At 38.6% G+C, this 25,438-nt stretch overlaps 4 protein-coding genes and 2 long non-coding RNA genes across 9 annotated transcripts in view; 1 reads left to right on the forward strand and 5 right to left on the reverse strand.

Annotated features, from left to right (window-relative positions):
- Positions 1–25,438, reverse strand: part of LOC136255670 (uncharacterized) — a 121,140-nt gene that overhangs the window by 21,612 nt on the left and 74,090 nt on the right. The window lies entirely within an intron of this gene.
- Positions 1,676–3,102, reverse strand: LOC136255976 (uncharacterized). Of its 2 annotated transcripts, none has more exons than XM_066048886.1 (5): positions 2,794–3,102; positions 2,691–2,743; positions 2,425–2,571; positions 2,072–2,329; positions 1,676–2,007 (listed from the first exon to the last, which is right to left on the reverse strand). In XM_066048886.1, the coding sequence occupies exons 1-5, from the start codon at positions 2,966–2,968 to the stop codon at positions 1,792–1,794; spliced, it is 849 nt and encodes a 282-aa protein (XP_065904958.1). In that variant the 5' UTR covers positions 2,969–3,102; the 3' UTR covers positions 1,676–1,791. The 2 variants fall into 2 exon arrangements, with proteins under 2 accessions (XP_065904958.1, XP_065904959.1); XM_066048887.1 differs by having other exon boundaries at positions 2,425–2,562; positions 2,794–3,099.
- On the reverse strand, positions 6,159–12,430 carry LOC136255972 (uncharacterized). Its single transcript, XM_066048882.1, has 4 exons — positions 12,295–12,430; positions 11,955–12,106; positions 10,620–11,252; positions 6,159–8,167 (listed from the first exon to the last, which is right to left on the reverse strand). Exons 1-4 carry the CDS (start codon positions 12,381–12,383, stop codon positions 6,342–6,344), a joined length of 2,700 nt encoding a protein of 899 aa, XP_065904954.1. The 5' UTR covers positions 12,384–12,430; the 3' UTR covers positions 6,159–6,341.
- Positions 12,519–17,302, forward strand: LOC136255973 (uncharacterized). Of its 2 annotated transcripts, XM_066048884.1 has the most exons (7): positions 13,827–15,125; positions 15,178–15,225; positions 15,278–15,978; positions 16,026–16,253; positions 16,340–16,568; positions 16,625–16,678; positions 16,787–17,302. In XM_066048884.1, exons 3-7 carry the CDS (start codon positions 15,535–15,537, stop codon positions 17,092–17,094), a joined length of 1,263 nt encoding a protein of 420 aa, XP_065904956.1. In that variant the 5' UTR covers positions 13,827–15,125; positions 15,178–15,225; positions 15,278–15,534; the 3' UTR covers positions 17,095–17,302. The 2 variants fall into 2 exon arrangements, with proteins under 2 accessions (XP_065904955.1, XP_065904956.1); XM_066048883.1 differs by lacking the exons at positions 16,026–16,253; positions 16,340–16,568; positions 16,625–16,678; positions 16,787–17,302 and having other exon boundaries at positions 12,519–15,125; positions 15,278–15,697.
- On the reverse strand, positions 16,881–19,840 carry LOC136255975 (uncharacterized). The gene is made up of 4 exons (XM_066048885.1): positions 18,686–19,840; positions 18,534–18,629; positions 17,518–18,481; positions 16,881–17,467 (listed from the first exon to the last, which is right to left on the reverse strand). Exons 1-4 carry the CDS (start codon positions 18,754–18,756, stop codon positions 17,258–17,260), a joined length of 1,341 nt encoding a protein of 446 aa, XP_065904957.1. The 5' UTR covers positions 18,757–19,840; the 3' UTR covers positions 16,881–17,257.
- LOC136255979 (uncharacterized) lies at positions 21,457–23,315 on the reverse strand. The gene is made up of 2 exons (XR_010701253.1): positions 21,823–23,315; positions 21,457–21,767 (listed from the first exon to the last, which is right to left on the reverse strand). It is a non-coding gene; the product is annotated as an uncharacterized lncRNA (long non-coding RNA).

The following is a 25,438-nucleotide window of genomic DNA, read 5'->3' on the forward strand; positions in this document are numbered from 1 at the left end:
ATTTGCTAACGCTGCGGGGAGGAAGACCACTCCCTCCGCGCTGAACTGGTAATGATCTAAATGATGCAAGTTTTGCCAAGCGAGAGGGTCTAGGTAAAAGCCAGCAATATAAACAAGTGATGGTAAGAAGCTTTAGTGACAAGGATTCAGTTGGTGTTATTCTTCCTCATCCTGGGTACTGTAGTACAGTCTGTACACTCCAAGTTGTTGTATAACAATTAAGGTAAAGGAGGTCGGGCAGTAAACGCTCCCTTAAGCATCCGACATGCTTACCCAAAGTCACCCCCATCCACCTGGTCATGAGCGGAGGAGATGGCTGACCTGAAGGCATTGAGTGACCTCGACTGGTATCATTCCTTGTGAAGAAATTTGTTATGTCAAAGGAGAGTCCGATAAATACCCCTCTCAGCACACCAGCTAGATCACTTTCTGAAGTGTGAGTCATATGACCGGGCTGACTTGGATTGCCATGATTGTAGCAGGAGCTTCTGAAAGTTGGCTACTGGAGAGTGTTTCCCAGAGATAGGCCACATGGCTAGTTGAGGGATGATCTCCATCTGGGGTACTGGTGGTCTCTGAATTAGATCTGGAGCTGGAGTCTGGGAAAGTCCCACATCATCTCCATGAGTACCGGGTACCAAGTCTAACCTTCCACACCGGTATTACCAGTACCAGCTGAGCTTCTTGCCATCGTGCTTGGCTCAGTACCCTGCCGATCAGGCACTATGGCATTGTGCTTGGCAAGCCCCTGGAATGCATCCACTGCCTCTGCCAGGGGGTCTGGTCTCCAGCTGAAGAAGCGGGGTATTTGAAAAGTCAGTCTGGAGGCGAACACAGTGGGCCAAAAGCTTTCTTGATGGCCTGAAAAATTTGCGGTATATAGCATACAATCTGTCCTGTCCCAAATAGTCTGGGACTCTGTGTCCGCTATGGTGTTGGACACCCCCGGAATATGTAGGGATATAGCCCTGTCCTGTGCCCACATCCATAGATCCTTTGCTAATTCTGTCAACTGGCATGACATTGTGCCCCCAAAAGCACAGTGTCACAAACTACAGTTACACAGCTCTAAAGTTACACAGCTCTAAAGTTACACACAGTTAAACTAAAGGTACACAGCTCCAGAAACAATTAAGCTTTGTGGCAAAAGTTCACACCATTAATTTTGCCCTTTTCATTCATTCACCAGTCAACATCCTACTAAATTATCAAGTACGTTTTCTCTTTATAAGGTCAATCTCTCTGCTGCATGTCTACACGAGCAAAATTAGGACCATGCCACTTGACGCCAGTAAACAATGGCGCACGTCATGAATTAATGTATATTATCGGCTACTAGATGCGGATGTTTCAGCATGTTGAATGGTGACTTATGGAAAGTCTGAGGTGAAGTCGCTCTAAAGGTACTAAACTTTATATAAAGTCAATTTTATTTCACGCATAACTCAGGCAGCTATATTCAATCGCTCTGATTTTCAATACATAGCACAGCACAAGTGTACTACGTCACATCCTTTAAAGTCAATTTAGGATTTCGTTGGGTTGCATTTAGTCTGTATAGCTTCAACCCTAATATCTGTTTTCACCTCTCAGTAGGCTGTAATTGTCATTCATAGTATGATACCTATGTATAGACAACCACCTACCCACGAATAATTTAATTTAGTTCACAAACTACATCTAATATAATTATTTGAAATCTATATTTATACAGGGTGTACATAAATGCATGAATCTAATGATGAACTATAGTTAGTAGTGTCAGCTGAACAATAAGTATATCTGGCATTATTATGTGTCATCTTCTTCATGGCTATGGTGGAAATGATCAGGCCCATTCGCTCCATTTTGGTTGTCATCACCATCTCCTTCAGGTTGCTGGGATTGAGTCCCAATTTTAGCTGGCTTGGGCCAAGCATCCCGGCACTTCTGGTTCATTCGCTTCTTTATTTCATTCATGTCTGCATGGGGATAACGCTCCACAACTAGTCCTACTATCCTCTCAACCTGAAGCACGGGGTCATCACGTATAATTGTTTTAAACAAATGTACATACTAGAGTGGCCTGTACCTTTGTTTGATCCAATGGAGGCTTTGTGGAACGCTTGTTCACAAAACAAAGACCATTTGCCAATTCTTCTTTCCTAAAGATCATGCCAATTAAATCTAAAGAAAATTGGTATTCGTCTCTTGTGGGCATGAGCATGATGTTTCTGCCATTTATTAAGTGATTGGCTGGAATCGTTTCTTTCCCTTGTCCTTGGCTCTCATCTATCTTTCTATGCAATGATTTCAAGTCTTTCTTGATTGCCTTAATTCGCTTTAAAATCTGTTTATAAAGAATCATGCGTTAAGTCAATGCATGCATAAACGGATATACTGTAGTATGGTTGAATGCATTTTATGCATTTACATTTGACGCACCTCAACTTGTTGTAGCCTTACTTCATCAATGGCTTCTGAAATGTCACTGTTTTGTTCATTCTGTGTCTTGTTTTTACACAAGCTTCCTTTAGCTGCACTTATAATAGTATCATCATGGTCACCTTCATCATTTTCTTGCTGTGAAAACTGTACTTGTATGCATGTTATCTTGCATGTTATCTCTATCTATGTATCTATGTATCTATGTATCTATCTATGTATCTATCTATCTATCTATCTATCATATAATATACACACTAGAATACCTCGGCTGTTCCACTGTTTTGATAAAAATCTTGGCTGCTGCTAGCATGTTCATCTGCACAAACATATATTATATAGCTATAGATAAGTTGTGTTTTCCCTAACCTTGTGTAAAGCTGAACTCATGTTCTTCAGGCTGCCGATTAAGTTGACTTGTCACTCCAGGAGAATATTGGTAGCGCTGTGGAGGTACTCCTGCACAATGCCGCTTCTGCCGTGGAGTGCGCAGTGGTGCCCGAGATCTTTTAGACTTCATCCTCATTTTGTTTGGAGTCTCCATGCTGAGAGTCAGTATTAGCAATCAAGTAAGGCGAAAGAGCCTTTTATACTGTTAGGAAGGCAGCTATTAACAGTTTCATAGTCATAGTTATACCAGATCTTGCATGATCAATGCCACAAGACCCATAACATGCGATTCAGCTATTCACAGCAAGAGTCATAACAGACACTTGCATATCAATGGCCTAACTTCACACTAAGGGTAATATCTATCATTCACTGATATTTATCAATTATATGGATTCCAGCAAACCCAGCTGCATGTTTGTCACCTTTTTCCTGGTGATATAAGCCACTACTAATATGTGTAATACCCTTAAAATGCTGTGCTTATTATTGTGTCTTGATTCTGTGTGCAAGTCTAACACCATTGGTGAACCGTTGATGTACTCCAGTTAGACACTGTGGATGTGCTCCAGTTATATAGACACTGTTGAAACTAGTGTGGTGTACTGTATAATTTTAAGAAGGCGATTCACCTAATGAAACATATTTCACCATGGGCAGTGGCAGAATAGCCCATTTGGTATTGCTGTGTAGAAAGTGCCTTTGTGGTCAATTTTCTCCCAAAAATTTGAAAATGCCTTCTTAAAATTAAATACTGATGGGTTACAATCTTAACACTTTTCTATAAAGTACCATGGCTGCACATAAGTGTTAATTGTATTGAATACTGAGTGACAATGCATGTAATTGGAGGTGTCAGGCATTTTGTTTACCAGAGCTATATGACCAGGGACTACTATACAGTAAAGCTAATTTACCATAATACAGCTGTACACAGAAAATTGACTCTGACTATAAGTAATATAATGGAACCTGTCTTTGTAGGTCATCTGGCCAAATTTCATAGCATGAATCAGGCAAATGGCTAGTCTTAGTCTCGTCCCCAGCCGCCTACGCGCTCGATCACGCGAAGGTCGTCTGGTGACATTAGTCAAACTTCTTGGCCCAGGAAGTGCGCATTAATAAAGTATACCCTTGAAAAACCTGCGTAGTTGCTTTGTATAGCTCTAGTTTGTAGTCTCTATCTATTATAAATTAACTTTTAGGAAGGTTCTCGTACACAAGGTGTACATCGATGTTTGTTGGTCACACTAGCGACATTTCCTAAGCACCACTCAGTTAAGCTGCTAGAATGTTTATTTACTTGATCTTAAGCATGATTGTGTGCACTGGAATCATGTTTGTTTCACTGTTTTCACCAGGGCCAAGAATGTGGGGGCAATGTCACCAGACGACCTTCGCGTGATCGAGCACGTGGGCGGCTGGGGACGAGACTAGGCTAGTCTATACAAGTGATCATAGTAGTTTGGACTTACTTTAAGCGCCACGTAAATATATTGTGTATAATTGCATTCTTGTTCTAGTTATTACAGTAGAGTGTTAATAACTATGATATCATACAAGTGAATGTGGTATAACTGGCTTGTACCATGATGACATCAATGAACAGGAGATTTAATCTGGTAGGCTGCTTTCAATTCTCGAGGGTCGCGCGTGACTGTATGGCCTGAATGTGCGACACTTGTGTGAAAGAAACAGCAAGCACCAACAGTTGTAGCTTGGTAACCGTGTTTCTACAATTACAACCGCCTGGATTATTTTCATTGAACCAAGCCTCAGTACGCCCATGTCCAGCCAGTCTGTGAGTCCAGTAGCTAGCTACATACAGTATGTGAAGTACTAGCTAGCTATGCGTATAGGATGCCATATTTGCTTGTTTAAAAAATTGTTATTGACACCTCTCTTTGATTCAAGTTTTAAACTGCCAGCTAAGCATGGTATTACTATCAAGTAGTGGAATATCTTATGGCGGCATCCTTTGATCTTCCAGCGTACCATGGTACAAGTATTCAGTATTTCACGTGATCCTCAATAGTCTAAATACAAACTTAAGAAACGATGGGGTTTGCCGGGATCACTGGATATTCAGATCATACTTCGTGTAAGCTTCATGGTAGCATATTTTGTTTTCGAAAATTACAATATATCGTGTAGCTTAATGGGTACTATTTCAATAGGCTTGTTACTTCAGCAAGCTTTACCAAGTTCAGTGTACCGTATTTCACCAGTTAATAGCTGTCAAAATTGATGCGGGCTATTATCCAAAGCCCACCACCACTTACGGCTCAAAAAACAATGTTTCAGCCCTTCACCACCACTCAACACTCAAAAACGACGTTTTAGTTGTTATGTTTAAGATTGATTGAGGTACCACTAAGATGTTTCTGCCCTTATTTTTAAAAATCTATTGTGGTGCCAGCTGCTATCCAATCCGCGGCTGTTAACCAGTTAAATACGGTACTTCTCTTCTCAACAAAACACTTTGTGTAATTTCTTCTTGTGGCTCTTAAAGTGTGTACAACCTTCTCTGACAAGTGATTAAGGCAGAAATGTCTAACAAGATGGCATGCATGAAAGGTGGTGTCTTGGACTTGGTTATCAGCATGTGGGTTGGGCTGTTTGTCCTGTTATGTGCTATGATGTAGCGTATACTGCTACATAATAAAAATTTAAAGCCTGCAGCAGCCATGTGTTGCCACTCAATGCATCCTTCTGCTAGAGGACTTGTCTGCAAAAGGTTCATGCATCTCAAGTGCACAATGTTTCAGTGCTTGTTCACTGTGCTGCAATAAGTTTGTTTCGTATGCAGTATAGTGATTGTTTTGTCTGTGTTTAATCTTTGAACATCCTGTGTCACACTGTATATACTTTTAGATATGCCACTGCCATCGCTCTTTTTGACGGTCACAAGACACACAGACATAAATGTGCCATCATCTGTCCTTATAAATGTGCCCTTGTCAATGACTGGAACGAGTGACCACATCCTCTGGTAGACAGCATCATCCCAGAATGGTTCAAGTTTTTCAAGAATGTTAGTGTGTGTTATTGTGTTTGTGTGTGTGAGTGTGTTACGGGTAGTGTTGTGTGTGTGTGTTAGTGTGTGTGTTAGTGTGTGTGCGTGTGTGACTCAAGGCTTGCAATGTACCATAACCTGTCTATAGTGAATTGATTTAAATTCAAATGGACAGTATACAAGGGATTTACAAAGATATAAAGAAAATTAATCTATGTGTCAGTTTCCTAACGAAATTGAAGGTTGAAATATAATAAAGGGTGTACCTGAAGATTGTGATATTTGAAACCTGTGTGTCAAACCCTGTTCAAGAAATGGTGTCAAAATATTCGTCAATCAGGGATACATTTTATTCTGTCAGGCATTCCACATGCAGTGACAATGTACATCTTCTATGAATACATTTACTATATCTCTATGACAAAACATGTTTTGCATGTCAGGTAGGTACACAAAATTACATTTTATTACAAAGCCATTTAAAAACCTGTGTACACTTTTTGAAAGCTTGTTAATGATATTCATATAAGTTTGGTAAGACAGATATGTATCTATTGACGCCCACTTCAATTATTGCAGCTTTTTTAAATATGTTTTTAATCTGTACTGCTTTTATCCTTTCTGTTAAGAATGCTGATTGAATAATGGCACCGATCAAGTTGATACGTTGATGTTTCCTTAATCGTTGGTAGTCAGCATAGCCAACTTGTTCTCCCAAATAACTTGATGTATTATCAATTTCTTTAATCAAAGCAAAGGGCTCTGGTATCAGTAAAAATTGTTGAATTTGTCCAAAATGCAGGTTTCCGTCTTCTTGGCATAAAAATTGACAGTAGGTATTATTTCTTTTGTTGCTGTCATGTCTGCTATAGGCAGTGCTGTGATACAACACTCCTTCTTTTAACAGTCGGCAGAATCCTTGTGCACTCGTATACCTTAGGTGTTGCAAAGCATCTTCCTCCTCTCTGGTTAAAGTCAACAAAGTTGTTTTACCAACTGCATATACGTGATTGTCAAGTAACTGCATGTTCGATTTCTGATGATCTTTATAAATATAATCTACCACTAATTCGCCATCATGTACTTTTATATCATACATAAGTGTCTGAACTGTTGATTGACCATTAAGGTTAAACAATAGTTGCTTGCTTATATCATTTTTTCCATGAAATAAGTTTTTTAATAAGCCATTTTTATGCTCGCAAGAGAACGCACTGTGAGTCCAGAGTGGACCCCACAATCTAACATATTTTGTCAAATGTGTTAATAAATGGATGTTGTGTGTGCAATTGACCCGTCCATATAATCTTTCAAACATAATACAAAAGTCAGTGATCATAATTTCAGTTGCCTCTAACTCTGATGCAGAAATTTTATCTTTTAGTAAGATGTGGATTGCCCCGACAAGCAATGCATAATGATGCCAGTAAACAGCTGGCAGCCTACTTTGAAGAATTGGAAGTGAATAGTAAAGGAGCCATTGCTTCAATTCATTGGCTGTCCAGTACTTACGATGACTGGAAATAGACCTTGGTGACCTTTTAAATTCATTTGGTGGAGTTTGGGACATCATTAACTTGTCAATTTCTTTAACTGCATTTCCTAGATAGTAGGCTTTTCTGTGATTCTGTGAATCAAACCACAATTTCATCAGTCGATCCACTGTTCCTTCTAGGACACAATGCATATAATCAATTGGAATGCAGTTTACTAGATCTACATACTGTTCAAGTGGTGATTTCCCTTTAATTCCTTTAATGACTTTACGAAGACGAATTGCTTTTCGAGCTAGTGATTTATTTTGTTCATGTGTTCGACTTCTGTATGCTAATGGAGGATAAACTCTTCTTCTAGACATATAGTTTCCTGGGTGAAGGCATACGGTGCATCCATATTCACCATTAAATTGTTTGCAGCATAGAACAGCAGCCTTTGCTGGTAAGTCAAAAATACCCAACACTAATCTGGCTTTGATTATTACAGTACGGTTATATGGTAGTTCAATCTTTACACCAGTTGAAGACAAGTGATCCAACATTTCAGTTATTGGCTTGAATAATTGATTAACTGGTGGCTTTGTTGATCCGATCCAAAGCCCGGCAATGATGATATTTTTTGCTAGAGTACGGATTGATGGGTGTAGATTTAATATAGTTAAATAGACTGGCCACAAAGTAGTTTTTGCAGATTTATATATAGAAACTCCATCAGTAAACAATGATAATGCAACCATCTTTTGTGTGGAAAAGTCACAGGCATTCTTCAAGTAAGAAGCATCCCACACATCACTCAAATATGGGTTGTGCTTTGTTTTGAAAATTAGTGAACTCCAGTTATCTATATCCATTTCAGAGAAAAAACATCAGTGTACTGAGATACTCAAAGCATGTACATACAGTTGCACGAAAAGAGGTAATTATGGGTGAGGGCTACAGATTTCCTGCTCAAAACTAGGTCATTAAAATTCCTGGGGAAAGTTTAGTATAGATTGGAATTGTGTATTTTGTGATTTTTGATGACTTTAGCATCAACTTTAAGCCGGTGGTCATTTTCAAGCCTTTAAATTGCAAAACATCTGCAGATTCTGCCCCCAGACCCCATTTTATACTGCAACTATACACTAATGGGTTCATACTCTGCCCCCCCCTCTGCATGCCAGATCTACGTAGAGGTGTCACTGTGCCCAAATTAAAGTGGATTTTATGGCAAAGTATACCTGGTGCAGGTGTTCAACAACATATTCAACATACACTCCGGGTTTATATATCTGTACATGTTACCTTTGATGACTCCTAATGATAACAGTGGAATATTCAAAAAGTTCTGCTAATGATTAATTCATTCGACAGATCTCTACTTCAAAGAGTTTTTGATGCTATTCTAAGCTTTAAAATGTACTTTGAAATAATACTGAACACTTGTTGTCAAGGAGTACAAATTCCCCTTTTCTGGTTAAAGATGCATTTTGGTCTTTAACGGTGTGCTTATGTCTCCAAAATGCCTTACAGTGTACTTCAATGATTACCAATAGACTTACAAAAAACAGGACATGTGGACAAATTACACCCTATCACTTAACAGAGCATATCTCTGCAGTCAAATAATCCTTTGCACTCTGAATTTCATAGTATATAGCTACTTAATTGTTTAGCAAATACTACATGTAAATGATGCATGGCCATAGTATACTGTAAGATTAAAAAAAGTTATGAATCACTGATGCTCAGAGGAGGGCGGAAGTGCCATTAAGCGCTACTTGGAATAATTCCATTAATTGTATAGTTTTGTTTGAAATATCATGTGAACCCCATTAGTTGCAATACAAAATCAGCAGAAGTTGGTGATCATTTATGATCGCTGGATATCTGGATTGTACTTAGTGTAGGGATTAAGGCGATGTTCTTTCTTTTGCAAGTGCTTAGTTTTGTAGGCGAAACTGACGAAACGCTCTTTCATGTATTTAGCGATTATAGCACTAGCCTGGTAAATATAATCTTCAACAAGACAATGATGCCACATTTATTTACATCATCCACAGTTTAGTTCATCGCAGAATGGTAGTTTTGCGTAATTTTTTTCCCCGGCACTTAAAGTGTTCCCACCCTCCTCTGACGAATGCTTAAAGAAACAGGAAAATTTTATGTGCCCACCTACCCTGTTTTCACAGGCCCGATCACGATTTTAAATTAATATTAGAGGAATTTGAAAGCTCGCACAGTGCAAAGGAAGTTAAACTAAACCTTCACTATTTAAGAATATTGCAAACTTGACCCACGTGTTACATAAAGAAGTTACTTTTGAACTGAAGCTAGTAAGTTTTCCATATGTGTACATACACAATTTACTTTGCAATGCTATAGCCAAATACTGCCTCCCAATAAAACTCATAAATATGCTGATACTAACTCCGTATTGGGACTACTCTCTGGCAATTTTAGACCTGACATAGAGGGGGCACAGCATGCACATTTTTGTTGGCTGCCTACATTGTTATATAACTATAGTATAAAATAATTTTCATGGTGTGCAACTCCCAGAAACTGTAAAAGTTTAAAATTGATGGTAAATTCATTAATAAACAATGCTAATCCATGCCATAATCCTTTTTCAGGATTCCAGTTAAAATTTTACTTTTAAACAGAGGGCTTGTGTCTCCATAGAGTTGCCTATGTTGGGACCAGTCTTAATTGGAATCATTTTTAAATTTATTGACAATCCTGAGTTTTGAAAAAGCATACTATTGGCAGAATTTGAAATAATGGTCCCAAGATGGAAAAATCAGGGTAAGACAATAAGGATAAGGAGTTCGTATTATCAGTCCATATTGGTATATGAGTTTTGCCATGGATCAGCTACTAAACTCTATATATTTTAAGCACATCACACCACCAGATCCATTAGCTGAGTGCATGCAGTCATTCAGCATCCTAGAACAGTGGTAGGTAATTCAACTATTCAGTTAATAAGAAGTGAAATACAAAAAAACCTCCCTATTTTGCCATTTGAAAATGCCATGGAGTTTATGTTGCCTCAGTAATTTCTGCATACATTAGCTACTATGTAATGCCAAAATTATAAAGCCAAATAAAATCATGGAGAAGAGAGTATCTAACTGCCTTATGCGCTTTCAAATAAGAGTGCAAAGTTTAGTAAATTTGGTGAACTATTGTGAATATGGATCAATACACAGGCATGCAAGCATGGCCTATATTGTACATCATTACTTACAGGTGCATATAAATGCCAGAGTCATTTATATGCGATGTGTATATATGCTTCTGTTACTTACCATTTAGTATAGATTGCAATGGCTTTTCTACGGAGATACTGATAAGGTTACCAGGTAATTGATTTCCACAACAACAATTATTTTTTAGTTGCTGACAGTTGGTGCAAAAAATGCTATTTGAAGTTTTATTTTTATACTCGCTGAAAAATTTTTTAAATTTATATAAACTCTTTGGCACAAAATTTGGTTTAGGACATACAAAGGACAGCAAATCCAATATATCACCTATTGCATCGTATGTCAAGCTGTGCTTAGTGGCCAGCTGCATTACACAGCAATTGAGTGCACATATTGAAATATTACTGTCTTCGTATATTTTATTAAAGTATTTTGAATTAGAATTGGATGAAGGATTAGGAATTGCTTCATCATTCTCAGAATCAGAAGTAGCTATAGGTGATGTAGTTGAACTGTCTGTATCTTCGGAGCTGTGTTCTGTATCAGATGCTGATATCATCTCTTCTGGTTCATCGTCATTGTGTGCATGTAAAGATGTTGATATTAAGTCTTGTGGGTTGGTATTATCTACTTCCAGTGTTGTTGATGTGAGATCATTATGATACTCTTCTTCTGCATGTTCAAACAAAGGAAGTACTGGTGGATGATATTCAGGTGGTTCAGCAGATGAGGGAACTGGAGAAAAAATAGTGAGGTTGTAGATAGCGGGGTTGCAGTTTTTAAGTGTATAAATGAAGCATGGTTCCAGCAGTAAAAAGTAAAGCAAAGAAGGTAAGATCGCGAGGCCACTTGACATAGTAGCATTGTGGAATCTGGAAAATCTCCTATAAAGCGACTTGCATGCTTTTATCATCTTTAACACATGCATACTACCATTGTTTCTTGTTTCGCTATACTTTTTATTGCTGTTCTTTCATTTTATAAACGACGCATTTAATATTGTATTGTTAGAATTTGGTGTTAAGGAAGATGTCAATATGGAGGATTTAACACATCAATCAGTATGCTTTCCTTGGTTCAGTAAAGAACATGAATGCGTAATGGATAAGCAACTGAATGTATAGGCTATGGGGTGTTATCCTCACAATGATTGTCTATTTATATTTCAAACTTTCTCATTTATCAGATCATGGATTTTGTTGTACTATATTTAATTAAGTAAGATTCCCCTTTAGAAAGATACACCAAAAAAGTGGCATTAAAAAGCAGCTTAGAAATACACAGACAACCAAACAAGAAATCGTTGAGTTTTCTAAAAGGCTGGCTTCAATTGTTTCAATGTCTGGTCAATTTGTCTCATGTCTGCAAGCAACCATAGAGACCAAATTGCAAGATTTCTTGCATTCATGCCTTTTTTAGTATTCACAATTAACCAACCTGCCATAGCTTGGTGCTTCTGCAAGTTCAACTTCCTCCATTTAGTGGTTCTTGGAATGGGGATGCTTGAATCATATAAATATCTTTTGTATGCCCCTCTTCTTTTCCTAGGCCTACTTGACATTGCATCACAGTTGTGAATTTGGATGAATCTGGCAAGAGCATTTATTACTACATAGCACACACAATAAAAAAACTAGGGAGCCAGAACAATGATCATGCCTATATCATGCAGTGACCAGTACAGGGTCACTTGCGTCCTACTACAGATGTAATATCCTCTTAGGGTGTTACTGTAAGTTACAGGAAACAAGGACGAAACACATACTTTGTAGCATACCTGCTAAATAATCTGATCTTTAAAAAGCTGATTGTAAGAGCTAACAGCAGTACTAACTGAATGTCCTGAGCTACCCATTTTATACTCATCTGTAGTCAGGCTTAGTTGGATAAACATTCAATTTGTTTATTTAAATAAATTATGGAAACCACATAGTACTTATATTAGTCAATGCTGAAATTTAATTTACAGAATATAGCTAAATATGAATTACTATACAAATGCACTATCTGCACTATCACCACTTCTGTTATGAGCACGTGCAGGTAAGCATCGCTTCATGTGGTCTAGCATATTCTTAGTTCCCAAGTATCTTTCCTCCCCACACACCTTCCTTTTTGAAAGGATACATATCTTACAGATACTGCAACATGGTACTCCAAACACTTCCTCATTATTCGCCAAAGGATCTACCGCAATCCTGATTTGTTCCCATGCTCAGCTTCCTTTCGTATTCTTTCTCTTCAAACTAAATTCACCATCAATCACATCTTTAGATGTGTCTTGACATCCTTCGCCATCGTCAAATTCATCACCTTTGAACATATGACTTCTAGACTTATTACTTAGTGGAATATGATGCAATGATCAATGCCAATGCATGATCAATGCCACAATGATGATACAATGCATGATCAATGCCTTTCATGATCAATGCCACAAGACCCATAACATGCGATTCAGCTATTCACAGCAAGAGTCATAACAGACACTTGCAGTTAAAAGTATCAATGGCCTAACTTCACACTAAGGGTAATATCTATCATTCACTGATATTTATCAATTATATGGATTCCAGCAAACCCAGCTGCATGTTTGTCACCTTTTTCCTGGTGATATAAGCCACTACTAATATGTGTAATACCCTTAAAATGCTGTGCTTATTATTGTGTCTTGATTCTGTGTGCAAGTCTAACACCATTGGTGAACCGTTGATGTACCAGTTAGACACTGTGGATGTGCTCCAGTTATATAGACACTGTTGAAACTAGTGTGGTGTACTGTATAATTTTAAGAAGGCGATTCACCTAATGAAACATATTTCACCATGGGCAGTGGCAGAATAGCCCATTTGGTATTGCTGTGTAGAAAGTGCCTTTGTGGTCAATTTTCTCCCAAAAATTTGAAAATGCCTTCTTAAAATTAAATACTGATGGGTTACAATATTAACACTTTTCTATAAAGTACCATGGCTGCACATAAGTGTTAATTGTATTGAATACTGAGTGACAATGCATGTAATTGGAGGTGTCAGGCATTTTGTTTACCAGAGCTATATGATCAGGGACTACTATACAGTAAAGCTAATTTACAATATTACAGCTGTACACAGAAAATTGACTCTGACTATAAGCAAGAGTCCATAATAAAGAAGAGAGTGTCTAATTTCAATATGACCTATCAAAAATGACCCCGTTTAGTAGCTCCGTATGTTATAGTTTATTCACGCATATCGCAGACGTGTTAAATAAGCCTTATCGACACCTCACCTTCTAGCTCTTCAATACAGCCGCCTGAAGCCGCATTGAATCAGGTGCGCTTTGCTGAATAGCATGGTTTTGATTGTGGGTTTCTCAAGTTGAAAGCGTGGCGTATGGAACATGGGGACACTCCTACTCGCTTGCAGTCTCGAAAGCGAATTTGTCGCCCGTCAAGGGAAGAGTCACTCCCAAAACGATCTTGCCACTCTTCGACTGAATCATCAACTGGTTGGTTATTTGACGAATGTGACCTGGCTTCAGACGATAGTTACTGTGAAGAATGGGACACAGCATTGATGGAAGGAAATCACAGTGAGCCGTTGGTGATGCCAATCGAGCCAGAGGCAATGTCATCATCAAGTTTTGTTGCTGCTTATAATGATCAGCTTCTGTTATCTAGAGCACTTGATGAATCATCTGTACCTAGGTCAACATCCCTACCTCCAGTGATTCCACCTGTAACTACTACGTGCATAGAGCAGAAAGAGTTTTTGCAAAGTATCATTGACAGCATAGCTGGTAAATTCCCAGAACTAGTGTTTACATTAAGATACAATGGCCTGGACAGCACCAACCCCGTGTTAGAAATATCACAGAGGGCGGTGTTTAATCACCCCCCACTTGGATTGACCCCTCGAGTGTGTGTTACCATTCAGAATAAGCACTACAAAGTTCATGTTATGATGAGACCATGGAGTGAAGGAGAGATAAAATCAATTAATGACGTAGAAGAACTTTGTGATTTATTTTGCAGGAGATCTCTGTACAAATTCTGTCCTGGAATTGATCCTGTGCATTATGAGAATCAGTACCACAAAACAATTCGATTTCATATCAAAAGTGTTCGGCAGTCAGAATTTCCATTTTCACGAGTAGATTCTGTGAATTGCAAACTCTGGTTTTTACCTGCATCAAACTGTAAGGTAGCAGAGAAAGATGCTAGTGAAATGAAATGTCCTCCTTGCAAACGTTTGGTCCATGACCTAAACCTCCAAAGAAAACGTACCCTGGAAGAAAGCCCAAGCAGAAGGATAAAAAGGCAATGTCCCTCTTCAAGAGCACGCCTGCAGTATATGTCACCTGCCAGCAAGCAAACACGTAAACGGTATGCTCAATATCAACGATCCAGTAACATTCGGAACTTACGAAGGCTAGAGGATAGTGAGGTTGTGCTCAGTGATGAACAGAATGTGGAGATGTGTGCAGTAATGGAAGCAACACAAGCTGAAGATTTGGATAAGCTGTACCAGGAAGGAGACCAGCATGGAGTAGGAAGTCTAATGAAGACATTGTGGTTGACAGATAAAGATCGCCAGCAAAAGCAGTTTTTCTCAGATCAGGAAAAGAATAGTAAGTGATATTTTTTTGTTTTGCATTACTTTTGTCTACTCTTTTCTTTCAGCTAACGGAGGTCGTGGGAACAGGTGGAACATGATTACTATCCGTATGGGTAAGTGAATTATTATACCGTATTATTGCTTTCACACTGTTTGTTCCTGTAGCCCTAGCTATTTATACTCGTAGCCCTGCAGCCTACAAAGCTCTGCAAAGTTTTGATATTTTAAAATTACCATCAAAATCCACCATGCAAGCATTCACTGGAGCTTTCATGCATGCTCCAGGAGCAAGTAACGTTTGCATCATTAAGCAAGTGGCATAGTATGTTTTATTTAAAGAAGACTGTCGAAAGAATGGACGACAAGAGCCACAATCAGATGGAGCCTTGATATTTGATGAGGTCAAGGTGGCCTGTCAGTTAATGTGGAACTCCCGCAACCACCAACTAATGGGGTTGGCAATGACATCGAAGGACATGGCATCTTTGAGCGATGTTTACCGCATTCTAAAAGATCCTGAAGCCAGCCAAACATCTTATATTCTACAATTTATTTGGAGAGACCTTACCAGCAGCTATGACATAGTGGGTCCTTACTATACATCTGCTGCCTCAGTGGAAGCCACTTTTGTAGTGGCTTGTTTGTTTGAAACCATCAAGCTTTTTCAACATCATGGTCTGAAGACAAGTTTGTTGGTCTGTGATGGAGGATCTGCAAATATTGCTACAATTAAAGCAAGTCATTACTGCCATGGGGCGTATTCGATCAAAGAGGATGGGAATGACAGATATGAGGTAGAGCCATGGATGATTAACCCTTTTAATCCTCCAAACAAGATTTTCTGGTTGATTTGTCCATCACACCAGGTAACTGTAATATGATGGTTGTGTTAAGTAATTGCTCTATTTCATAGTTGAAGAATATGGTCAATGCACTGTTTTCATCCAAGGAAGGAGGGACGAAACAGTTTAGACGGGGAGACTCTACAGAGTTTGGATGGAAAGCAGTCACAGACTTGTATGAGAGAGAGCTGCTACGGGTACACAATGGTCAGGCAAGAATGGTACCAAGATTGAGGGAGGCTCATTGTTTACGTGACTCATGGACAAAACTGAATGTATTGCCAGCTAAAATTATGCAGGTAAATTTGAGGTTGTATTTAAAAATAGAAATGTTATGTGACTTATACAACCTTGTATTGTGTTTATGTACCACTTGTTTATACAGCAGGAGCAAGTCCTTGGTGAACTATTTTGGTACGTGAATCAGAATCCTCCACCAAACGATGCAGCAAAAGCGCAGGAGACTTTTGCCTACCTAGAAGCTTGCAGTTTCATTTTTGAACAGGGATTATTGTCACACGATCAGATCAAAAGCTTAGATAGCAAGGTCCTTCAGAACATTACAAAGGGGTATGATTATTTTTCTGGATGGTTAACTTCTATCCTAAAGAAAGGTACTGCCATACTATGGTATTATATAGGTACTGAACCACATTGTACTTGTTATTAGATCCTCAATATCCTCATACATCATCTACCCAGCGGTCATTCCTCTCTTGGCAAAGTAAGTTTGTTTACCATAAACAATAACTGTACAAGTGTCAAGCTGTTTAGATTTAGCCGTATAATTATTTATATGACTGACAATCATTTGTATAATCTTGTTTAACAGCATGGGACCTACTACGAATCGATGTATATGGATTTCAAGCATTCTCCAAGTGGTTTCTATCAACGTATCCTACATATTTTATCTCTCCAATTTGCCTGTCAGGATCAGCTGTGGAAAGCTTGTTTAGCCAATACAAGTTTACTGCTGGTGGAAAATTGGACTCGGTGAATTATACTACTGCTCGAGCTGCTCACCTAATCAAGCAATGTGCTGCTACACATCACAGCGGTGTCAACTACAGGGATGAACAGCTAAGTCTAGTACAAATTCCTCTGGAGAAGAAGTCGTACAATAAAAAATCTGTGTAATTTTTTAATCACATTGTTTGTATTATAATGAATGAAAATTACTTCTTACAACAAAAAATCAGTGTAATTTTAAATCACATTGTTTGTTAAAAATCACTTCTTACTTCCTAGCTTAGTTTCTAATTTGGCATGATGAGCTAAAAGCGTAGGTCTTAAATTTATGTCAACTGTTGATGCCAAGCCTTTCTTTGTTGCCAGCTGTTGCTGACAAGAATTCTTGAATTCTTGTATTACAGATTTTCCTTGTAAATGTTTCAAATACATTCCTAATGGCATCTTCTGAATAGATCGTTATGTTTGGTGACTTTGAAGCCAGTATCTCTTTGAATGTATCGAAGAATTTTGTCTCTTCCTGAATTCTTTCATGTGTTATCTAGAAGGAAGACAGTTATTTAAATTGATCACAACAAAGAGTAAGCTAACCTTAATTAAATTGTCCCCTTCTTGGTGTAGCCAATCAGGATTCACAGTTTCTTTGACTGCAGTATCCACTTGTCTCAAAAATGGTATAAATGTAGGATCAGGGGAGTACATGTATCCTTGGTCACGGTACTTGAGGTAACTTGGCATACTGACTTTATCCTTGGAATTCATACAGTGCAAAATTGATATCTCCTGGGATAAAATATTCCTTTGATCATCTTTGCAATGCTTCATTTCTTTGTAATGAAGATGGAGCAAGTCTGATATAGCTGCACCACCAAAACGAAAATACACATCATCTCCATCAACTACCTGTGTTGTACTTTTATTACTGGAACTTGTGGTACTGGAATTATTACTCTGAAAATGGTTAACATGACCCAGTAAGCAGTGGTACAATGCTGATGATATGGTCATCATCACAGGATTACTCACTGGGACAGGCACATCATTTTCTTCACAGAATCTTAGCCACATTGTTCGAGATTCGTCAATCTGATAACCAACTGGATCAGGTAGTCCAATTTCTAACATGGTGTGCTGGCTGGCTAATAAGAAGGCACTGCAGTACTTCTGCCACTGAAACTGGAAACGCAAAAAGGATTCAGGCCCCTTTTTACACTCTTTATACAGACCAACAAAACACAGTCGATGGCTCACGATTATATCCTTAAGGGGCTGCTCTGTATCATGGAGCTTGACAGTGATTTTCTTCAACTTTTCAGAAAATAGCTGTTCATCAAATTTGACATAAACCTCACTTAGAAGTACAGAAAGATCAACTGACTCTAAAGATGCCAGCATCTCATTTCTCTCTCTCTGGTTCATTACTTTCGACTTTTTTTTCTTTGGTGGTGGTAAGCAGCTTTCTGGTGTCTGTGACGGCTCTTTATTGGCTGGAACTGCTCGTTTTCCTCGGCCCTTTCCTTTCTTCTCTGCAGTTGGTTTGGAGCCATCTCGCGTTCTAGAAAAGCTATAGTATAATTACGCGTCAATGTTCAGACTTTAGTTACTACCTGTTCTCCTTAGTCATCCCTCGTTTCTGCCTTACAGTAGCTGCTTCTAGCTCAAGTTCCAGCGGACATTCACTCTCGGAATTTCGGCTTGCCACGCTACAAGAACGGGGCTTACGTTGAGAATTAAGCCTTATAACGCTTTAAAAACTTACCCCTTGTGAATCTTATCTTTACCTGCTGCTTTACTCCTGGTAGTTCTTTTCACACTTTCAGCAGTCGCCATGCCGCCTTGCTAGCTGTTAAAAGTATCGCACGTGACGGCGCAGATCGCTCAATTCATTAGGGCTCGCGCGTGGCAAATTAACGCTAATCAACAATTCTTTAAGGGAAGCCAATTCACCTTACTTTACTTAACGGGGTCATTTTTGATGGGTTATATTGAAGTTAGACACTCTCTTCTTTATTATGGACTCTTGCTATAAGTAATATAGGGGAACCTGTCTTTGTAGGTCATCTGGCCAAATTTCATGGCGAATGGCTAGTCTATACAAGTGATCATAGTAGTTTGAACGTACTTTAAGTGCCATGTAAATATTAAGAACCTTAGTAAATATATTGTGTATAATTGTATTTCACATGATCTTCAATAGTCTAAATACAAACCTAAGAAACGGTGGGGTTCGCTGGGGATCACTGGATATTCAGATCATACTTTGTGTAAGCTTCATGGCAGTAAATTTTGTTTTATAAAAGTTTTATGGTGAAATCAATAAATCATGTAGTTTAATGCATACAATTCAATAGAGGGTATCCGTTTACATCATTTTACCTTAGTAACGGTTACTAGACACCATGTTTCTGAGGCATAAATGTATGGGCTCCATGCGAAAAAATGACATTTTTTAACGATTATGCACAATGGAGCAAAGACTGGGCAAAATTGCTATCCTGAGTGAGTTATATAGGTTAAAAGCCAATTGCAGAGCGGGAGTTAAGGGTACTGGATTAATTCCGCGATACAAACCACCGGGCAGCTGGAGTTTAATGGCTTTGTTCCTTCCATCTGCAAGACGATATTACTAAGCTACTAAAAGCAAAACAACTACACCACGGCTTGTTTCTGTTTCTTAGCGTTCTTTGCCTTATCACTCACTCTTGCCTTACACATTCCCCAAGATAACCTGTTATTATACGGAAAATATTTAGCGTGACGTCAAACGAATAACCTCTATAGGCTTGCCATGTACACATTCTACAGATAAAGCAGTGATACTTCAGCAAGTTCAGTGTACTTCTCTTCTCAGCAAAACACTTTGTGTAATTTCTTCTTGTGGTGCTTAAAGTGTCTACAACTTCCTCTGGCAAGTGATTAAGGCAGAAATGTCTAACAAGATGGCATGCAGAAATTGATTATCAGCACATGGGTTGGGGTGTTTGTCCCATTATGTGCTATGATGTAACGTACAGTACAGCTCAAACGCAACGTCGCACTCGCTCGAGCACCCGCGATAGCGAGTCCGTGAATAACTCATTAACAAAGGGTGTGCCTCTTGTTTTGCATGTAAGTATTCGCACGAGCGATCAAGGTGCAAACTCTTGCACGTGAAACAAGTGCCATGCCCCTTTATTAGCGAGTTATTAACAAACTCGTGATCGCGAGTGCGACGTTGCGCTTGAGCTGTACTGTACACTGCTATATAGCAAAAATTTAAAGCCTGTGAACGGCGGCCACGTATTGCCACTTAATGCATCCTTCTGCTAGAGGACTTGTCTGCACGAGGCTCAAGCATCTCTAGTGTACAGACATCCCAATGTTTCAGTGCTTGTTCACTGTGCTGCAATAAGTTTGTTCGTATGCTGTAGTGGTTGCTTTGTCAATGTTTAATATTTGAACATTCTGTGTCATACCGAAGTACTTTTATTTTTACACTCTTCCTCCACTTCATGTTTTGGTAGAGAGCTGTAGAGAGGTTTCGGTGCCTTTTTGGGGTTTGTATGCTGTGGTAATGATTTTTTTTTCTATGAAAAATTATATGGAGGGTGGTTTATGGTAGAATCAACAGTAAATATCTGCCTCTATTAAAGCGTCACAATAAAGTTCGGATTGCATTGATTAGAGAAATTGATGGACTTAACTTTCGTGCATGATGTGTGTGTGGCAAATTATCAATTCTTATGTGCACTTTTTGCATTTTCTAAATTTAGTAATTCTATTGAGTAAGGAACAACGGGAATTGCAAAAAGGTTTTGTATAAGTTTGATTTGACCGCTGAATCTCAGGCAATCATTGAAAAAGGATCCAAGATGGTCATTGGGTTGTTTACATCACATGAATTGAGGCTATCAAACTTTTCTGTGCAAAGCTTTTGCTCTGAATAGTTCATTTGCCAATCCTCTATCGCCTTTTTGATATGACACCAGTACAGAGCTCCACAAACTCGTGAGAAAAGTTCACACCATAAATTTTTGCCCTTCTCACTCATTCACCAATCAACATCCTACATAATTATCAGTTGATCTCTTTATTAGGTCAATCTCTCTGCCTCCACAAGAGCATGTCTACACGAGGCAAAATTAGGACCATGCCACTCGACGCCAGTAAACAATGGCGCACGTGATGAATTAATAATGTATATTTTTGGCTGCTAGATGCGGATACTTCAGCATGTTGAGTGATGACATTCGGAAAATCTATGAATTTGTGAAGTTGCTCTAAAGGTACTAAACTTATATAAAATAGTTATTAGTCAAGGTATTGTACATAGCTATCTTCAATTGCTCTGATTTTCGAAACATAGCACAGGTATACAGCGTCACATCCTTTAAGCCGCCTAAAAGTCAATGTTGAGAAAAAATTTTTAGTCTGTATAGCCTCAGTCCTAATATCTGTTTTCACCTCTCAGTAGGCTGTAATTGTCATTCATAACGAGTAGCTGTAAGTAGTATGTAGCCAACCACCTACCCACGAATAATTTAATTTAGCTTACAAACTACATGTAATATAATTATTTGAAATATACAGGGTGTACATAAAAAGAATGAATCTAGTTAGTAGTGTCAGCTGAACAATAAGTAGATCTGGTATTATTATGTGTCATCTTCTTCATGGATATGGTGGCAATGATCAGGCCCATTCACTCCATTTTGGTTGTCATCACCATCTCCTTCAGGTTGCTGGGATTGAGTCCCTGGCTTGGGTCTAGCATCCCGGCACTTCTGGTTCATTCGCTTCTTTATTTCATTCATGTCTGCATGGGGATAACGCTCTGCAACTAGTCCTACTATCCTCTCAAACTGGAGCACGGGTATAATTGTTTTAAACAAATGTACGTAGTAAAGTGACGTGTACCTTTGTTTGATCCAATGGAGGCTTTGTGGAACGCTTGTTCACAAAGCAAAGACCATTTGCCAATTCTTCCTTATTGAAAAGCATTCCTGTTAAATCTAAAGCAAATTGGTGCTCATCCCTTTCGGGCATGAGCATTACATTTCTGCCATTTATTAAATGATTAGCTGGAACCCTTCCTTCCATTCTGCCTTGCTTTTCTGCCATTACGTATTGGAGTCTCAAATTGCTGTCTCGTTTGTACTGCATTAGCACCAAGGAAGGTGGAGGAGCTTTTATACTGTTAGGAAGGCAGCTATTAACAGTTTCATAGTCATAGTTATACCAGATCTTTCATGATCAATGCCACAAGACCCATAACATGCGATTCAGCTATTCACAGCAAGAGTCATAACAGACACTTGCAGTTAAAAGTATCAATGGCCTAACTTCACACTAAGGGTAATATCTATCATTCACTGATATTTATCAATTATATGGATTCCAGCAAACCCAGCTGCATGTTTGTCACCTTTTTCCTGGTGATATAAGCCACTACTAATATGTGTAATACCCTTAAAATGCTGTGCTTATTATTGTGTCTTGATTCTGTGTGCAAGTCTAACACCATTGGTGAACCGTTGATGTACTCCAGTTAGACACTGTGGATGTGCTCCAGTTATATAGACACTGTTGAAACTAGTGTGGTGTACTGTATAATTTTAAGAAGGCGATTCACCTAATGAAACATATTTCACCATGGGCAGTGGCAGAATAGCCCATTTGGTATTGCTGTGTAGAAAGTGCCTTTGTGGTCAATTTTCTCCCAAAAATTTGAAAATGCCTTCTTAAAATTAAATACTGATGGGTTACAATATTAACACTTTTCTATAAAGTACCATGGCTGCACATAAGTGTTAATTGTATTGAATACTGAGTGACAATGCATGTAATTGGAGGTGTCAGGCATTTTGTTTACCAGAGCTATATGATCAGGGACTACTATACAGTAAAGCTAATTTACAATATTACAGCTGTACACAGAAAATTGACTCTGACTATAAGTAATATAGGGGAACCTGTCTTTGTAGGTCATCTGGCCAAATTTCATGGCGAATGGCTAGTCTATACAAGTGATCATAGTAGTTTGAACGTACTTTAAGTGCCATGTAAATATTAAGAACCTTAGTAAATATATTGTGTATAATTGTATTTCACATGATCTTCAATAGTCTAAATACAAACCTAAGAAACGGTGGGGTTCGCTGGGGATCACTGGATATTCAGATCATACTTTGTGTAAGCTTCATGGCAGTAAATTTTGTTTTATAAAAGTTTTATGGTGAAATCAATAAATCATGTAGTTTAATGCATACAATTCAATAGAGGGTATCCGTTTACATCATTTTACCTTAGTAACGGTTACTAGACACCATGTTTCTGAGGCATAAATGTATGGGCTCCATGCGAAAAAATGACATTTTTAACGATTATGCACAATGGAGCAAAGACTGGGCAAAATTGCTATCCTGAGTGAGTTATATAGGTTAAAAGCCAATTGCAGAGCGGGAGTAAAGGGTACTTGGTTAATTTCGCGATACAAACCACCGGGCATCTGGAGTTTAATGGCCTTGTTCCTTCCAGCTGTGGTCAGAGGAGGCTGGATGCACTTTAAGCGCCACGTAAATATATTGTGTATAATTGCATTCGTGTTCTACTTATATCACGGTAGGCCATACGTTATTACATGAGTATGTGACGATGATGTGCATGTTAAGGTGTGTTGTATGTATACCTGACTGCTATACACTGCTCTGTTGTTTAGTTTCACTTAATGGAGACCCATCTGTATCATGGTTTAACCATAATACTATCGTATTTCCTCGTATGAAAGCTGCATGCAAATAAACTTGAGTCTTGATTATAAGAAGCCGGGGTGGGTCCAGTGCAGTGGGAAATGCCTGGTCTCAAATATAGGCCAGGGCAATTATTAGAGTGTACTAAGAATACTTTAGTTCTTACCCTTACTGCAGCTTTTGATTTAAGCTTAAGTTTGTAGCCATTTTTTGGGTGAAGGTGCTACGAGTAATCATGTGAGCGGTGGCAACGCCGGGTGTCACTCGCATCTCTCCTAAATAGACGCTTGGTCTCGAATAAAGCTCCTACTTGTTTTAAGGCCGGTTCTGAAGAAAATAAAGGCCTGGGCTTTTATACGAAGAAATAGAGCAAATGACTATAAAAACCATGGGTATAATTAAATGGCTGAAAATCTGTATTTTTGCATTTTTCTTTTCTGTGAAAGTGGAACCAGCTGATGAGGCCAGCCACTATAAATATTATGGTCGAAAAGTCCTGTCCACAATTTTGTTTTGTTGACAAGGCTTCCTGGTTGCATGGAAGGTTCATTTATTTCATTAAGGTGGCACAGTACAGATATCGTATGGCTTCACCACAAAATTTGTAGGTGAAATTTATAACCACAGTGACCTTTATACTGACACAAATCTTACTCATGTTGTTCTCTACCAGGGATTTTTCTAGGGGGGGGGGGGGGGGGGGGGGGGACAAAGGGGGCATTTTCACATTGAAAATGACTTTGCCCCCCCCTTCCAAACTTTGCTCCTCTAATTGTGAAAGACCTGCTTTGCCCCCCACCTCCCCCTCTGAAATTATTTTCTAGAAAAATCCTTGTCTACACTTTACAACAAACAGGAACCCTCAAGGATGCATGTAACCCGAGTTTCAAATTTAGTCCTTCAGAAAGAATAAGTCTGGTGGCTGGATTTGTTGTTAGACACTATTTACCTGATTGTTTACCATTGTGCAGAGCTACTTTTCTTATCAGTGCTTTAGTTCATGCATTAGTTCTACCTTAATCACAATAAGATTTGAAACAATTTTTAAAAGAAATCATAATGAGGCGGAGGCAATTAGCTTCTGCACAAATGTAGCTTATTTATTCCGCTTCCCCATCCAAAATATGACAGTCGTATCTTTAAAAATTGGCTAGTTATCCAATTTTGTGCCTAGGTTTGTAATAATGGCGATCTCGGGGTCTTACTTAGAATCAAGAGTAAATAATGAATAAATAAAGGAGCTGAATGTCTAACTTCAGTATGGGTTAGCATCAGAAATGACAGACAATCGTAAGGTGTGCAAGCCAAAAAATTGATATCTTCAATTTTTATTTGTTGAATAATTTGGTGATATGTGATTATACAACATTAGCTTATTCATTTGCACATGACAGGATTTGGTGGTCAACCACAACTATGAATATAATAAGCCTCACTACTGTTGTGATAGTCTTACACAACATTGTGGAAGCCTTAATTATGAAAACTGTACTGAGCCACCTTAACAATCCATCACTTGTTGGAGTGCAGCCATGACACCCCCCTTTATTTATTCTCCTAGTTGACTAGGGGTGCCAAGTTATCCTGAATTTTAACAGTATACACAATGAATCACAAGCCAGCCTTGTAAGAGATTATCCTAGCAACAGCCTTAGAGCTGTCCATGCTTTACCATTTCTGATTAATAGTGGCTTGTTATATGTCCTTCACTGTCGTCATAACAAGAGGGTACATCATGATGATATGAGTGATCAGAGTTTGATTCAACCTACTCAGGAAGCTAA

Source organism: Dysidea avara, chromosome 5 (genome assembly GCF_963678975.1).
Source record: "Dysidea avara chromosome 5, odDysAvar1.4, whole genome shotgun sequence".
Lineage (NCBI taxonomy): Eukaryota > Metazoa > Porifera > Demospongiae > Dictyoceratida > Dysideidae > Dysidea > Dysidea avara.

Bases quoted from the DNA above. Each gene is read 5' to 3' on its own strand.
- LOC136255976 (XM_066048886.1), bottom strand. From the start codon at position 2,968: ATGGAGACTCCAAACAAAATGAGGATGAAGTCTAAAAGATCTCGGGCA. The intron at 2,572-2,690 runs GTATTCTAGTGT...ATACAAGTACAG, and splicing joins AAAACAGTGGAACAGCCGAG to TTTTCACAGCAAGAAAATGA. The intron at 2,330-2,424 runs GTGCGTCAAATG...CTTTATAAACAG, and splicing joins TAAGGCTACAACAAGTTGAG to ATTTTAAAGCGAATTAAGGC.
- LOC136255972 (XM_066048882.1), bottom strand. From the start codon at position 12,383: ATGAGTATAAAATGGGTAGCTCAGGACATTCAGTTAGTACTGCTGTTA. The intron at 12,107-12,294 runs GTATGCTACAAA...TGCTCTTGCCAG, and splicing joins AAGATCAGATTATTTAGCAG to ATTCATCCAAATTCACAACT. The intron at 11,253-11,954 runs GTTGGTTAATTG...TTTTTTCTCCAG, and splicing joins GAAGCACCAAGCTATGGCAG to TTCCCTCATCTGCTGAACCA.
- LOC136255973 (XM_066048883.1), top strand. From the start codon at position 13,889: ATGGAACATGGGGACACTCCTACTCGCTTGCAGTCTCGAAAGCGAATT. The intron at 15,126-15,177 runs GTAAGTGATATT...CTTTTCTTTCAG, and splicing joins CTCAGATCAGGAAAAGAATA to CTAACGGAGGTCGTGGGAAC. The intron at 15,226-15,277 runs GTAAGTGAATTA...TTGTTCCTGTAG, and splicing joins CATGATTACTATCCGTATGG to CCCTAGCTATTTATACTCGT.
- LOC136255975 (XM_066048885.1), bottom strand. From the start codon at position 18,756: ATGGCGACTGCTGAAAGTGTGAAAAGAACTACCAGGAGTAAAGCAGCA. The intron at 18,630-18,685 runs GTAAGTTTTTAA...CCGTTCTTGTAG, and splicing joins AAAGATAAGATTCACAAGGG to CGTGGCAAGCCGAAATTCCG. The intron at 18,482-18,533 runs GTAGTAACTAAA...TAGCTTTTCTAG, and splicing joins GGGATGACTAAGGAGAACAG to AACGCGAGATGGCTCCAAAC.